The 13,768-nt window shown below is 40.2% G+C and overlaps 2 protein-coding genes across 3 annotated transcripts in view; one reads left to right on the top strand and one right to left on the bottom strand.

Moving 5' to 3' along the window:
• wasf1 (WASP family member 1) overlaps positions 1–8,582 on the bottom strand; it is a 51,663-nt gene extending 43,081 nt beyond the window's left edge. For both annotated transcript variants that reach the window (XM_078275233.1, XM_078275235.1), the window contains exon 1: positions 8,179–8,582. The gene's annotated coding sequence lies outside the window, so the exon portion shown is untranslated. The remainder of the gene's footprint in view (positions 1–8,178) is intronic.
• Positions 8,583–9,260: 678 nt separating this feature from the next.
• The window catches only part of cdc40 (cell division cycle 40 homolog (S. cerevisiae)), a 20,561-nt gene continuing 16,053 nt past the window's right edge, over positions 9,261–13,768 (top strand). The window contains exons 1-7 of the mRNA XM_078274322.1: positions 9,261–9,466; positions 9,779–9,865; positions 10,479–10,608; positions 10,700–10,786; positions 10,923–11,062; positions 11,468–11,564; positions 12,140–12,279. Of these exons, the coding sequence (XP_078130448.1) occupies positions 9,275–9,466; positions 9,779–9,865; positions 10,479–10,608; positions 10,700–10,786; positions 10,923–11,062; positions 11,468–11,564; positions 12,140–12,279 (873 nt within the window). The 5' untranslated portion in view covers positions 9,261–9,274. The remainder of the gene's footprint in view (positions 9,467–9,778; positions 9,866–10,478; positions 10,609–10,699; positions 10,787–10,922; positions 11,063–11,467; positions 11,565–12,139; positions 12,280–13,768) is intronic.

Here is a 13,768-nt window from a genome sequence, read left to right as displayed (position 1 = left end):
AAAAATGTTCTCTATGTCTATTCTTGATCCATGCTGCATTTGGAACATTTTATTTGAAGCTCCAGGCAACATCTGGCCTGGTTAACAACTGCCCCACTCCTTTAGCATCCTCTATTCCATTGTAACGTTACCTTTGTTTGAACTCACTGTAAATCCTCATTAAAAAATCTGGTCCAGCCCCAGACACTGCTAATGCCCAACTCATACATTATGTTGACCAAAAAAAAAAAAAAACAGGCAGTCATCATTAGCCTCATTGGAAGCAGTCAGCACTGATGGTGCAGCTCCGGCTTATGTAAAGTAGGAAGTAGGAAGCAGAGAAATATGGTATATAGACACTCAAGAAACAGACAGTGGGAGAGGGGAGGGAGACAGAGAGAAAAAAGACAGAGAGAATAAACACACAGGGTGCCGGTAAAGAATAATGGAGAGCGAAGCTGATGGAAAAAGAAGAGGCTCTGCAGCAGCAGAGGCAGAAGACCCAGCAGTGAGGCCAGGCCTGTCTGTCAGCACCTATCTGTCCTCCTGGGGCTAAGCTACACAAGCGCTCTTGCCCCAAGTCGGCACTAACATTTATATAAGCACACACAATAATGAAATGACCTTTAACCTTATCCTACACTGCTGGATGGACCCGTGGGTGCTGCTGCTTTACTGTTTAGCTGGAGGAGGTTTTCCTCCAGGCATCTCATGCCAAGCTCGTTTAACTCCCAACACTAATCTGGCATTTAGCCAGCTAGGGCTGATTAAGACTCACATACATACACACAAAAACACACATTTGCAAGAGGGAGTAGTTTGGTGCCCTTTATGACATTTTGCTTTATACGGTTTATCTTAAGCTATAGTATGCATGCAATTCACAAAGGGAGTGTTAGAATCAATCAAAACAGTTCACCTAATTTAAAGATGGAGACACCGCTGCCCCATCACGTCCTCACACTTGCCCTTTTTGCCTCTCGGTATCTTGGTTTGCAGAAGGACCCAAACAAGCCCTGAATAACACTACCTGCCAGACGTCAGCATCCCTATTACTGCAGTCCATCTGCTGCTGTTCATGGGACTCCTGCTGCACAACTTTCACAGCTCACAATGGAATGTGTGTATGGACGTTTGTGTGTTTTTGTACACACACACTTCTGTAATTGCCTCTAAATAATTGATTATCAGTAAATGTTGATTTCTAAATTGTGTTATTGTCTTTAAATAGGTACCTGTCATATTAATAGGACATTTTGGGGGTATACATTCTGGTTGCAACAAAAACAAAGTGTCTTTTTTATTTACCACACTCATACCACGTATCATATAGGCTAAGTTCTTTTCCTCCTAGTTTCAGATTCTATTTCAGAGTCTGTCCCTGAAGAGGTCTGTATTATTCATGAAACGGGTGCACTGGCTACACACCCATCATCTGAGGTGCACCCTGCATGTAGTCAGTGAAGTGCACCTCTCTCCTTATGCACGGATGGAAGGACTGAGCAAATAACAGGTAAAAAGTAAGTGTTGATTTAGTGTTCCGCTAGATTTACCAAGGATCAAGGACTGGAGCTATGAAGAAGAAAAAATAAAGCAGAGCAATCACATTTCCTAAGGTCCTCAGGTAGCATCCATGTCTTGTTACATTATTATTACATGAGGATTCAGAATGCAGCCCTAAATTGTACATTTGCATGCCAAATTACAGCAAAGATGTCAGAACTTCTAGTGCCACAGTTGTTTCATCTACTTGCTGCTGTTATGCAATGAAAGTAAACGTGAATGTAAATGCATAATTTACTGAAGTGACAGTTAGACAGTAATGGAAATTGTCAATCAGACAAACCCAATCAACATTTCTCAGTTGTTGATCAAATTTTAGAGTTTCACCACAATCCACATTACAAATGGATATCATTTTGACATGATAACTAAAAAGACATATTTCCACTACAAGTACCTACTCAAATCAGTCAGTATTACATGCTCACTGCCACCGCACTGAGCTCTGAATGGTGTCAGTCCTTTTTGCATCTGTGGCCCAAGCTAGGTCTGCATTGGGCTAGTTGATAGCCAGCAGTGCTAAGTCAAGAGGAAGATGGTTCACAGGTACAGCTCGCTGGCTGGCTACACAGTCAACAGCACAAATGCTAAAAAGGATGCAGAAAGATACACACGTCAACTCGTGCATACACCATAGACACACTGATGTACCGTTGTTCCAGATCAAGGACAAAGAGACGATACCTATGGGCACTCTCAGAGTTACAAAAGATGACCATTACCTGTAGACTGATCTCAGTATCAACGTAAAGGAGTACAAATTTAATAATATAATATAATATAATAGGAGCTTAGGCCCACTCCAAGGTGTGGGCATGTGTCTTTAAATGAAAGACAGTTATGTAAGGGACTGCTGTGTGTCGCAGACAATTTCCCATAGCTTGATGTAAGAGAATGGCTTTATTTCATCCTCATGTCACTGAAATTTCAACATTGTGTAGATAGGCCTGAGAGTATAAAAGCACAAACTTTACATTTCCTTTGGCACACCACTGAATGGAGGAGGAAGAGTACAGTTTGTAATCTTTCACTGAACCACAATCTCCTTCTACTGACTGTCTATCTTTAGCAGATGCTTTTTTTTTCCACCAGGAAGAATTTCCTTACCTCTATCTGACCTGTGCTCTGAAGCAATGATTTGTCCTGGTGGACTGCCCACATGGCTGTATAATAAGCATTGATAAAACAGATGAAGTGATTGCTGAGTAAGACAGTTTAGAGTGGGTTTTCTTGCTTAAAATGTAAGTGAATCTGGCATTTCCTGCTAACCATCAAAAGACAAAAGGAAGGCGAGCTTGCTTCCACTTCCGATCTTCTGAAATGGAAGAGAAGTGTACACTCGCGGCCCCTGTTGGGCTTTTATCCATCACGAATCAGACGAGCCTTGTGCTCGGGCCTCGCACAAATACAAAGTGGAGCTGGACCCTCGCTGTGAGCTGTAAATGAACAGCCAAATATTGGCTCCTAATTGAAGGCAGCAGTTGTCTGTGTGCGCAGGCACTCCTGCTGTGAAATTGTGGACCGGGGCGATAAAAGGCCACTTCCCCTCTTGCTCTCCTTCTCTTTTCTCAGCACTTTCTTCTGTTCCCGTCGGCATCCCTTTAGAAGCCATGACCTTGCTCTATTTCTCTTTTAAAGACTATTTTATAACATTTATTTTGTTTTTCTAGTTTATAGTAGACAAACATCACAAGGAAGATAGGAGCAAGGGTGTTTTTTGCAACAACAGTCTTGAGCTAGATATAAACCAAAATAATTGTGTGGTACATTTTGTGCCTGAAACAAAAGCATATTGCCGTTTTTATTTTCTACTTCATTCTTGTCCCTAATCCTTCACTGTCTTTCCCTCTTTCCCTCTTCCTTGCTAGTCCTTGTACTCCTACCTAGTGCATGGAGAAAAATTAAGACAAATGAGTGCTTATGAAAATCCTAATGAAAATGCAGCGTGTCTGTAATTGAATATGGACGTCTCCGTCCTGACACAAGGATTCAAGCGGAGGACTGGTTAAACGTGCCTTGCCTCCCATTTCTCCAGTCTCCATCAATCATCACACATCACCATGACCACCGGTGCATCGGCCGTTCCAGCTCAATAAGAACCCACCAGTGAAAAGAGGAAAGAAAAGAACAGAGGAAGACAGAAATCAAGGGATGGAAAAGAGTGCATAGATATTCAAAGAGAGGGAGTGACAGGAAAAAGGGGAAATATATTGTATGCTGTTTTGCCCATTGTGTGGAATTCACTGTTGTGATTAACTTTGCGTATTCAAATCTAGGAAAATATACACATGCTCCGAGTGCAGCTGCAGAGATCATGTTGATTTCAGTTGGCAGCATTTAGAGTTAGATTACACACAGGCCAGAAATACACTGTAAACCTAAAAGCACAGGAACAGTACATTGTTTTGCTAATATAAACACTAAGGCTACCCTATCCATGGACATTGTATACACACAAACACACACATACTGTAAGTGCTTGGGCCAACAGCTACTGAGGGGAGCCCTGTATCCCATTTACTCCTGGAGCAAACCATGGCAACATTGTGCTGAGAAAAGGTATCAGACTATGTGTACCAGCCAAATTTACACATGACACCTGGGGAGTGGCTTTAACAGTCCATAGTTTAGCCCATTGTGAAGCTCATTTTGGCTTTCGGCTGAGAGAATAAGCTAGGTCAATTACAGGACACCATGGTGCTCCATTTCCCAAATATCTGGCTACTGACTGGCGAGTCGTGAGCGCTTCTTTATTTGGTTTGCAGGAAACAGTCATGAGGAGAGAGTCGTCTGTTAACAATATATATTTTAAGCCAATATTGCAGGGTTAAACCTTTTTTCCCCCCTTCTTATTTTCTGCTTTGGCAGTGTGTTGTCTGCTCTGAACCACATTTAGACTGTAATGACACTAACGTTCTCAGCCTAAACAAATACATTTATTTTTAAAGCTGGAAAGCATGAGCATACCTTTTCTATTCGTCAAGCTGCAACTGGCACATACAAAATACCCGCTAAGCTGAATGTTGTAAAGTAAGGACGAATCCTTTCTAAAACTCATCAGAGCCTAAAGTGATGGGGTGAGTGACAGAACTCTTGCATGTATTCATGCAGCTGCGGTCTAACTAGTTGTCAGCAGAGGTGTTTCATCACAGTGAGTAAGGACCTTCTGTATAGATATGGAGGCAAACAGACTAATAAAATACAAAGCAAGTGACAGAGAAGAAGAAAATAACCGCTGGCGGTACTTTCAACTTGAGACAGAGAGAAAGGGGGAGGACAAAAATGAAAGAAGAGGGCAGATAAAGAGATGAAGCTCAGTTCCCACAGTTGAGTAGGGGCAGCTCTAAGCTCAGATGGGGCTTTTGTGTTTTTGTCTTCTGTTGGCAGTGGCAGAGACACGATCAGACGGGTCTATTTCAGAGATACCCTGTCAACTCACTGAGAGACCCTGTCAACTCTATCTCTTCCCCTGGGTGAGAAAATGACACAGAGCGGCTAAAAGATCCAGAGTGGCAACTATAAGAGAGATGAGGAAAAAGATCAGGTGGATAATAAGAGACTGAGCACTGCAAGGAGAGTGAGAAAAAGTAAAAAGTAGAAGGGAGAACACTAAGTAACACTTTTCTGTATGATATTGTAAAGATATACAGAGGACAAATGATGGTGTTCTGTGATCATCACAGAAAAACAAATGGTACTTCTCAAAAAGTGTTTGAGGTTCTAGAAAGTCTTGAATTTCATTTAATTGATTTCCTTTCCCACAGTATCATTAACTTTAATACATGTTTATGTTCAGAAATATAACAAATACCTTTGTTCCAGAGTAAGATAAAAAAAAAATACAAATAATATCTGATGTAACACAGAACAGAAACATTAAGTGTTGTGATAAGGTTGGGCACGCTATGACAACTCCTATCCTTTTAAGTTGTAAAAAAGAAGAGAAACATGCAAGAAAGAGAAGAGTCACAGAATAGCAACTGTAAACTGTCTTAGAGAGCATTAAGTCACAACCAAGGATGGGCAGATACATGGACTTAGCTGGGACGGAGGTGGTGGAGGCAGTGGCAGTAAGACACAAGGAGCACCAGTCAGACAGGCTAACTGAGCCCTGGTGTCCCTCTGTCAGGCCAGTTCAGACCAGGGACAGAGGCAGTATTATAGAGCTGTGGCCTGGCCAAGAGGAAGAACAATAGCTGCTGTGTGCCGGAGCCTCTGGAGCATCCTAACAGCTGGGAGATAGGAGGTCTGTCTGTGGCTCCACTAAATGGCACGTTAAGAGGCTTCTCTCTCTCTCTCTCTCTCTCACACACACACACACACACACACACACCTTACTATTACTCTCATCTCTTTTCCTTTTTTCTTTCTACACACTCTTTCATTATGACCTATGTTACTCTGTGTCCTCTAATCACCCCTCTCCACCTATGTGGGATAAAACACAAGTGAGCAACAGAAAGTTAGATATTCTTCTTGCTAGCATGAGAAAGTCAAAGACTGGCAGAGGATCAGAGCACTGTCAACAACTAAGAGAGGTCCAAAAGCCACAGCAGGAGTATGCCAAAGCTCTTCTATCACGAGGGCCTCTGAAACAGAGAAAAACATGAGAACTGCTAACTCTGCAGGAATGTCGTCCCTCACAGCAAAGAGTTCAAAAACAGCATAAGATAAAACCATGGCAATATGTGCAGCTCTATTTTCAAACACACCTGTAGGTAAAGGCATTTTTCGGATAAACCAAGCACTATTTTGATTCTTGTATCAAAGAGCAGGTTATGTGGATAGATGTTTCAATTTTCCTACTTTTCACCTGTGTTTGTTTTCCTGCAAGCTTAAAAATACCACGTATAATAACAAAACCCCAGGAGGTAACCTACTTAGAAAATAACTTGCCTCAAACAAAACAGCAGCAGTGATTTGAGACCACAGCAGGCATACTTCAACATACATCCACTCAGAGCTGAGCGAGGGTGAATGTGATCACTGGTTCGAGAAATGTCATTTTAGGCACTGGATTATGTCTTGAAGGAAACTTTCAATTCGGCCAATATGGCAAATGTTTATGCACATACATGCTCCCTCTGAGCTGCTGTGAAACTTGGTCTATAGCTTCCACTCAGTAATGTGATAGTTTGAATGCCAGACTGATACATTTAAAAGCTGCAAGGGCTCTCAACTATTTTATCCAAGGAGTCAGCACTGCTTTCACATTTTCAACATAAATAATCTAGCAGCTCTCTTTCTGTTTGTTGATATTGAGTTGGTGTCTAGACCTATAGAATTTCCTCTTGAGAGACAATAACGATCTGATCTGAACTGACCTGGGGAAATTATTATTTAACCTCATTATAAACTAATCAAATAAGTAAAATCCTTCAGCTCACACAAATCACATGCAGTCACTAATATACACCCCATTCAGCCCTGTTTTGTGTCTCTTGTGTATTATCAATACATGCAAGGTCATTTTAATACATCAGAGGCACAAACTAACCCCACTCATCTACTGTCAAAAGCAGCAGGCACAGCAGCGTACATAAACTTTTATCAATGGCTCTGCAGCTGTTTCATTCATCACCAACCACAGATCTGAACACACATTTCCACAACAGGCTGCTTTTACTTTACTAGGCCTACTCTATTTTGAGCGGCAAGGTATGAAATATGTTGCTTGCTTCAGCGTAGACAAAAGTGTTTCCTGCAGCATCCTAAGACTCTATCCTTGGTTGGGTTTTATGGACAAGCTGCAGAAAAGATGGTCAGTTCAATGTAAGCCCTATACCACAGCACCACACAAGCTGGCATCACGTAATGCAACGAATATCTTCAAGCTGTTACCAGATATGAAAGCCGATCACAACATTCAAAACACTGTTCCTCATGCCCACTTTTCTTGCTGCACTTTAAGGTTTCGAATTTCACAAAGCATGATTTCCACTGGGCTGAAGGCTACCATCCCCCATGACTGCAAACCAAGCTGGCTGGAATAGACCCCAGCCCCTATCTCTCCGAGGCAAGTCAAGGCATTCTAGTGGGAAAATTAAAATCACGTCGTGCGGCTGCCAGCGGTGTGCTTAATATTACTGTACCAACCTTAAACTCCACAACCCAATGACGAAAAAAAAAAACATGAAAATGAGATATGTGGCATGTTCTATAACGTTAGATAATTTGCTGGGCAAATATTTGCTCTCCGGTTTCTCACTAACATGATATTCCTAGGACTGGATGAATGTCATGACGCTGCTGCGGGAGCTCCTGCAGATGTGGAGCTTTGCAATTCATCACTCTTCACGCGGTCCCGTTACAAATTTGGCGTTTATTTATTTAATATGTAACATAGTATTGGTCCTTTTGAGGGTTTAGACCACTTTGGAGTCCTAACGTTGTCAACACTGCCACATTTGTCACCTGTGTACTGGGTTAACGTGGTTAACGAGATGGCCAGGCAGTGTTGAATTACCAAGACCGTTATTAGTCAAGCAGCTCCAGTTTAAGTGTAATGTTACAACATGGTGACTCGGTTTTAAGGCAGTTTGTTGCTGCTGTGCTGAGATGCGATACCGTTAACGTTACTAAAGTCACATTTTAAAGTAAAAATGCGACTTCAGTACACAACGTTGAAATAATTACCTGATACGTATGTTAAAATTCCTCTTATTTTCTTCCCATCCTTACTGAGCAGCACAGCATGCCACCGTGTCCAAGAATTTAAATCCCCGGGTCGGATCCATGATTGTACTGTCTTTGATATCAAATGTACTCTCCTGGTGGAAGAGGCGGCGGCGGAGAAGAATCCAGGCACTTTTTTCCAAAGGGAATCTCAGGGTAGATATTTGTGGAATTGGCATCAAACCTGGTCCGGTCAAGCTAACAGCAGGTTTCGTAACAAAAAAATATCAACCAGTTTTACTCCTATGCGACAAAGATGCTCTCTCCAAAGTAACGTGTGTGAAATTATGTTTTTTCGCAAAAGAATGCCCCCATTATAATCGGTGATAATGGTACTTACCACTCTATTGTTGGGGCGCGAGAAAGCGTTCCATGCAACTGCTGCTGTGCTCGTGGGAGGCTCGCGGATAACGTGCGCGCTCGCAATAGTGACTAGTTATCTCACTGTCATTTTGGGCTGTCCAGTCCATTTCAGAGATGTGATCGATTTTATTATTTTAACCCTCGCTGTACATAAAACATATCATTAGTAATGATATGTTTTATATCATTACTAATGATAAAACATATCATTAGTAATGATATGTTTTATGTACATCACAATGTCATTGTGTAATGATTCATTACACAATTAATCGATCTCCTGCGCAATGACTTGATGATATCATACTGACTATACATTACAAAGGTCAAGGATAGGAGATCGTGGTTTGGGCTATGGGTTTATGGCAGCAACGAGCATTTTCATTTTATTATTATGTGTTCGGTTATTTAAAATAAACATTTCACAAAATAGTGAAAACTGTAATGTATATATTTCCATTAAAGACACAAAGACAAAATACATAGACACAGATATAAAAAGACATACAATTAAAAAAAATAAAAAAACAATAACAATATATGTATATATATATGAAAGAAAAACAGTAAATATAAAAAGACATAAATAAAATTTAATTAATTATAATAACAAAAGCAAAGAAGCAAACGTTTTTTTTTTTTGTCACAACGGAAGTAACGCCCTCCTGCTTCCGGCAAATTCACAACATCCAAGATGTCTGCCACCGCGGCTTCCCTCGTTTCGTACGGTAGCGATTCTGATTCAGAAAATGAGTCGAATTTGAATACAGATGTTGAGAAAGTGGACCTAGCGGACCCGGACGCCATGGCTCACCTTAAACCTCTAAAGTCTGTACCTACGATGTCCGTGGCTGTTCTCAATTCTGCTCCTGAGGTCGCCGTTAAAGTAAGCTAACCAAGATAGCTAGCTAACGTTAGCTTAACGTTATTGTTAAACTTGGATGCTATTAATTGCACTTGCTTAAATATCATAATGAGACATATAGTTTTAATTGATAAAGGTAAATATAGAATACGTAATTACTTAGTGGATAGAGTTAACAATTGTTGTTAACGTTACCGAATAAAACTAGTAACGTTAGCGGGAAACGTTTTATTTGTTTCTATCTAACATCTGATACACCAAACAGCAATGTGATCTTGTATTGCTAGTCAAACAGTGAGGGTCCGTTCGCTGATCTGTACATCTTCACTTTAGGAGGCTGTTGAGACTGGTACACACCTGGACCCTTCATTGAAAGAAGTCACCTACAACCCGACATTTGAGACCATGTTTGCACCAGAGGTAAGTTTTAGAATAAATAGATGCCATTTAGAGCTGGGTTAATATATAAAATGAGACTAGATTTCAAGCGACGTTTTGTTTATGTTTGTGTATGTTGTCTTTTCCTGGTTTAGAAGGCTTCTAACTTAGTGAAATGAAACACTGAATGCCTACACACATTACTAATTATAATCTCAATCTCAAACTTTTTTTGTGTTAACAATGTAACATCCCCAAATCTCATCATATTTTTACTGATATTATATATGACCAACTCTAATGTAAATACTATCACATGAATTATATCTGTTGTTATTGAGGTCATGCTGATTAGTTGTTATTATTTGCTATATATACTATTTTGCATTTTGTTACCCATCTTCTTGAGTGTCCTTTCTTTCTATTTCATGGTTTTATGTAGTTTGGCTGACATAATGCTGCAATTCCCCATTGGAAAGAATCTAGTGATCTACCTATTTATTTATTTATCTATCCATCTATCCTTACATAAATCAGAAAGTCTGTTGTTATTGAAGTCGTGCTTATAAGGGCCATGCAAGAGAGTAGTTCCTTGCGGGGCTTCGTTGAAGTTTAATTTTAGTGTTATAAATTATTGTGTATTTTTTCCTATTAGTTTGGGCCAATAAACCCATTTAAAAGCCAGCAGATGGCTGCCCCCAGGAACATGTTATCTGGCTATGCAGAACCTGCTCACCTCAACGACTTCATGTTTGAACAGCAAAGGAGGACCTTCTCCACCTATGGTAAGCTCATCTGTGACCTGTGTGATGGTGTTCAAATTATGCGGCCAATGTATTGACCCTGAATTTACAACTCCCTCCACTCTGCTAATAGGTTATGCTTTAGATCCATCTGTTGACACACACCAGGTATCCTGTAGTAGCTACATTGGCGCAGTGGATGAGGCTGAGAAAAATAAAGGTAATCCTCTATCATACTTTATTTCTAATGTGTTCGTATGCATCTGAATGTATAGATGTATTTAGTATGTTTTATGCTGCATGAAATATTGTTTTAGGGAGATTCAGAATTTCATATCTAGTGGCTCTTCCTCCAGGACTAACTGTGTTTGAGAGCGGACAGAAGAAGTCAGAGAAAAGGAAAAAGATCAAAGGTGGAGAAGCAGGAGAGATTGACAACTTCCTTGGACCATGGGCAAAATACATAGATGAGAAAGATGGGGCCAAACCATCGGAGGTAATAATGCTTTGTTTAATATAATATACAAATATTGTGGCTGAGTGTTTGAGATTGTCGCCTCTTCATAATTAACCAACTTTAAGTTTCTACTTGATATGGAACACACCACCCTTCAGGTTTAGACAATAGGGATTACTGTTGGGCCATATGACCGACATGCTGGCTATCACTAATATAGTTATTCTATGGTCTGCCTTATTAGCATGCATTACCAATGGCTTTGTGAGTCCACCCACACCTCTCTGCTCTATTTCAGAGAAAAACTAAAAGAGTAGCCCCGAGTAATCCCCTTTACACTAGGGCATGCAGTTGAGAGAAAACTGACTACAATTTGCCCAGTCTGTCGTCAGCACTGTATCCCTGTTTGGCAATTGTCAGCTTGTGATTCATTTTATTTTACAGGAAGAGCAGAAAGAGCTGGATGAGATCATAGCCAAGAGGCAGAAGAAGGGAAAGAACGAGGAAGATGCCCCTGCAGAAGAGAAGACTATTCTCCATGGTACTGTGGTCCTCTTTAATTTAGACATGTGAATGGCTATCACATTCAGTGAAGTTATTTACTGATTTGTTTTAAGTTTGATGTCATAGTTTGTATTGTGAGTGGAGTGTACACGGTATCTCTTTAGAGATTGAACCAGAGAAGGACCATTTGGCTTAAAAATTTAGACTGGTGGCCGGGTTGGATCCGTGGGTAGAGCAGGCGCACATATATAGAGGTTTACTCCTCGACGCAGCGGCCGCGGGTTTGACTCCGACCTGCGACCCTTTGCTGCATGTCGTTCCCCCCTCTCTCCCCTTTCATGTCTTCATCTGTCCTATGAAAAATAAAGGTCTAAAAATGCCCAAAAAATATAATCTTTAAAAATTTAGACTGAAAGTTTAGTCGAGGCATAACATAATCTTCCTCCGCCAATGAAGTTTGCTCAGTTGTCTTGGAATGATATAGATCAAATTATTTTATTTTAAGGACATCTTGTTGACTAAGCTGATAGTCCTGTCTACTTTAAAAACATGCTTCCAAATGCTGCAGGATTGTTTTACATGATATTTTGTCTCTTTTTGCTCTCCCCCCAGTTAAAGACATGTATGATTACCAGGGCAGGTCCTACCTCCACGTCCCACAGGATGTGGGCATCAACCTGCGTTCTGCCGATGCTCCCGACAAGTGTTACCTGCCTAAGAAACAGATTCATGTCTGGTCTGGACACACCAAGGTCAGTGGGAAGGGACATAGATCAATTGTGTTTCTATGTGTAAATGAATTGACCCTTTATGTACCAGTTAACACATATTCTCTATGCATGCTTTGCTGCTGTTAAGTATTATACTGTTTTAAAATTAGTCTGAAGTGCAAAACGAGAGCAGTGTCACATAGGTGTCTGTATACATGGAGAAAAAAAATCCATTATGCAGTCCTTGTAAGAATTTGTGAAGCAGTCAGTTTTAACCTCCCGAGTACTTTTTTGAATGAAAAGATAACACATCCGTGTACGAGTCGCTTGTCTCTGACATATCCAAGATTATTCTGTCTCATTCAAAAAAACGTTGTTATAATTCAAATATAAAGGCAAACACTGAGTTACTCCAAGAAAGATCTGGTTCAAACTTCAGATCTGCCAGTGTGCTTCAGGGAGAGGGAAATCACTCAAGTTTTAAATTGGCTCCTATGTGCTTTGTGCAGGAAGTTACAGCCTTCAGAGTCTAATTTGAAATACAAAAAGGTTTGAAAAGATAATAAGCACGTGGAAGTGCTGACATCGAGATAATAGATAGAGGATGGCCCGTACGGTGTCACCAAAGTTTTATGACATTTTTTGGAGAAACTTTGGTTACTTGAAAGTCATCATGATTTCTATGACTATTACAGAAGCAGCATGGTCTGCATACACACTCTATCTGCCCGGGTTATTATGATTCAGCTGATGTCTCCCGTTAGGAGATGATTTAATATCAAAAGCCTGGCCAAATTAAATTAAGTAGTAAAAATTGAGATGTAGTGCATCCGTTTCCTTAACAGTTAGGTTCCTTTGACTCCTTTAGTCTATAGTAAATATAACAGCAGAGTCAAATTAATAACAATTTTAAAAGTGTCTCACCAATCACACATGGAAAGCAGACACATGGATATCTTAGATTCTTAAATGCCAAGATATGCAAAACTGTGCCATTATTATAACATACTATACAGCCAAATGTGAACTCACATGATTTGGAGTGTCCTTACAAATGGTTAGATATTAATCAAATGTTTACTAGCATACTTTTCCTCTCACTCACACTGTAAAACATAATATTTCCTCTTGTATTGAGAGCTTTGAGATTGTGCCTCACTTCCTCTCTCTGCCTTTTCTAGTTCAACTTTGTGTTTCACAAGGCTACCAAAAAATAGTGTTCAAGATTTAATGTGCAATGGGGCTGTTGGAACGAATTCCGAAAGTCGAATATAATTTGAATAGTAAAAAAAATCAATACTATTCGAATGCTGAAATTACTATTCAAATGTGATTTTTATTTTTAATAAATAGGTTGGCTAACGTTAGCTAATCTCCTTCTTCTCATGTCGTGTCTGATGAAAAATAAGTTATAGGAGTGAGAAACACAAGGTATTGTGAGCTAACGTTACGTACCGAGTAACGTTAGTACAGGGTGGTGTGACAGGCTGCGGCTGGAAATCAGTAGGATGGGAAATAGTTTTTACATGAC

Source organism: Sander vitreus, chromosome 18 (genome assembly GCF_031162955.1).
Source record: "Sander vitreus isolate 19-12246 chromosome 18, sanVit1, whole genome shotgun sequence".
Classification (NCBI taxonomy): Eukaryota; Metazoa; Chordata; class Actinopteri; order Perciformes; family Percidae; genus Sander; species Sander vitreus.
This window is presented reverse-complemented; position numbering and strand designations above follow the sequence as displayed.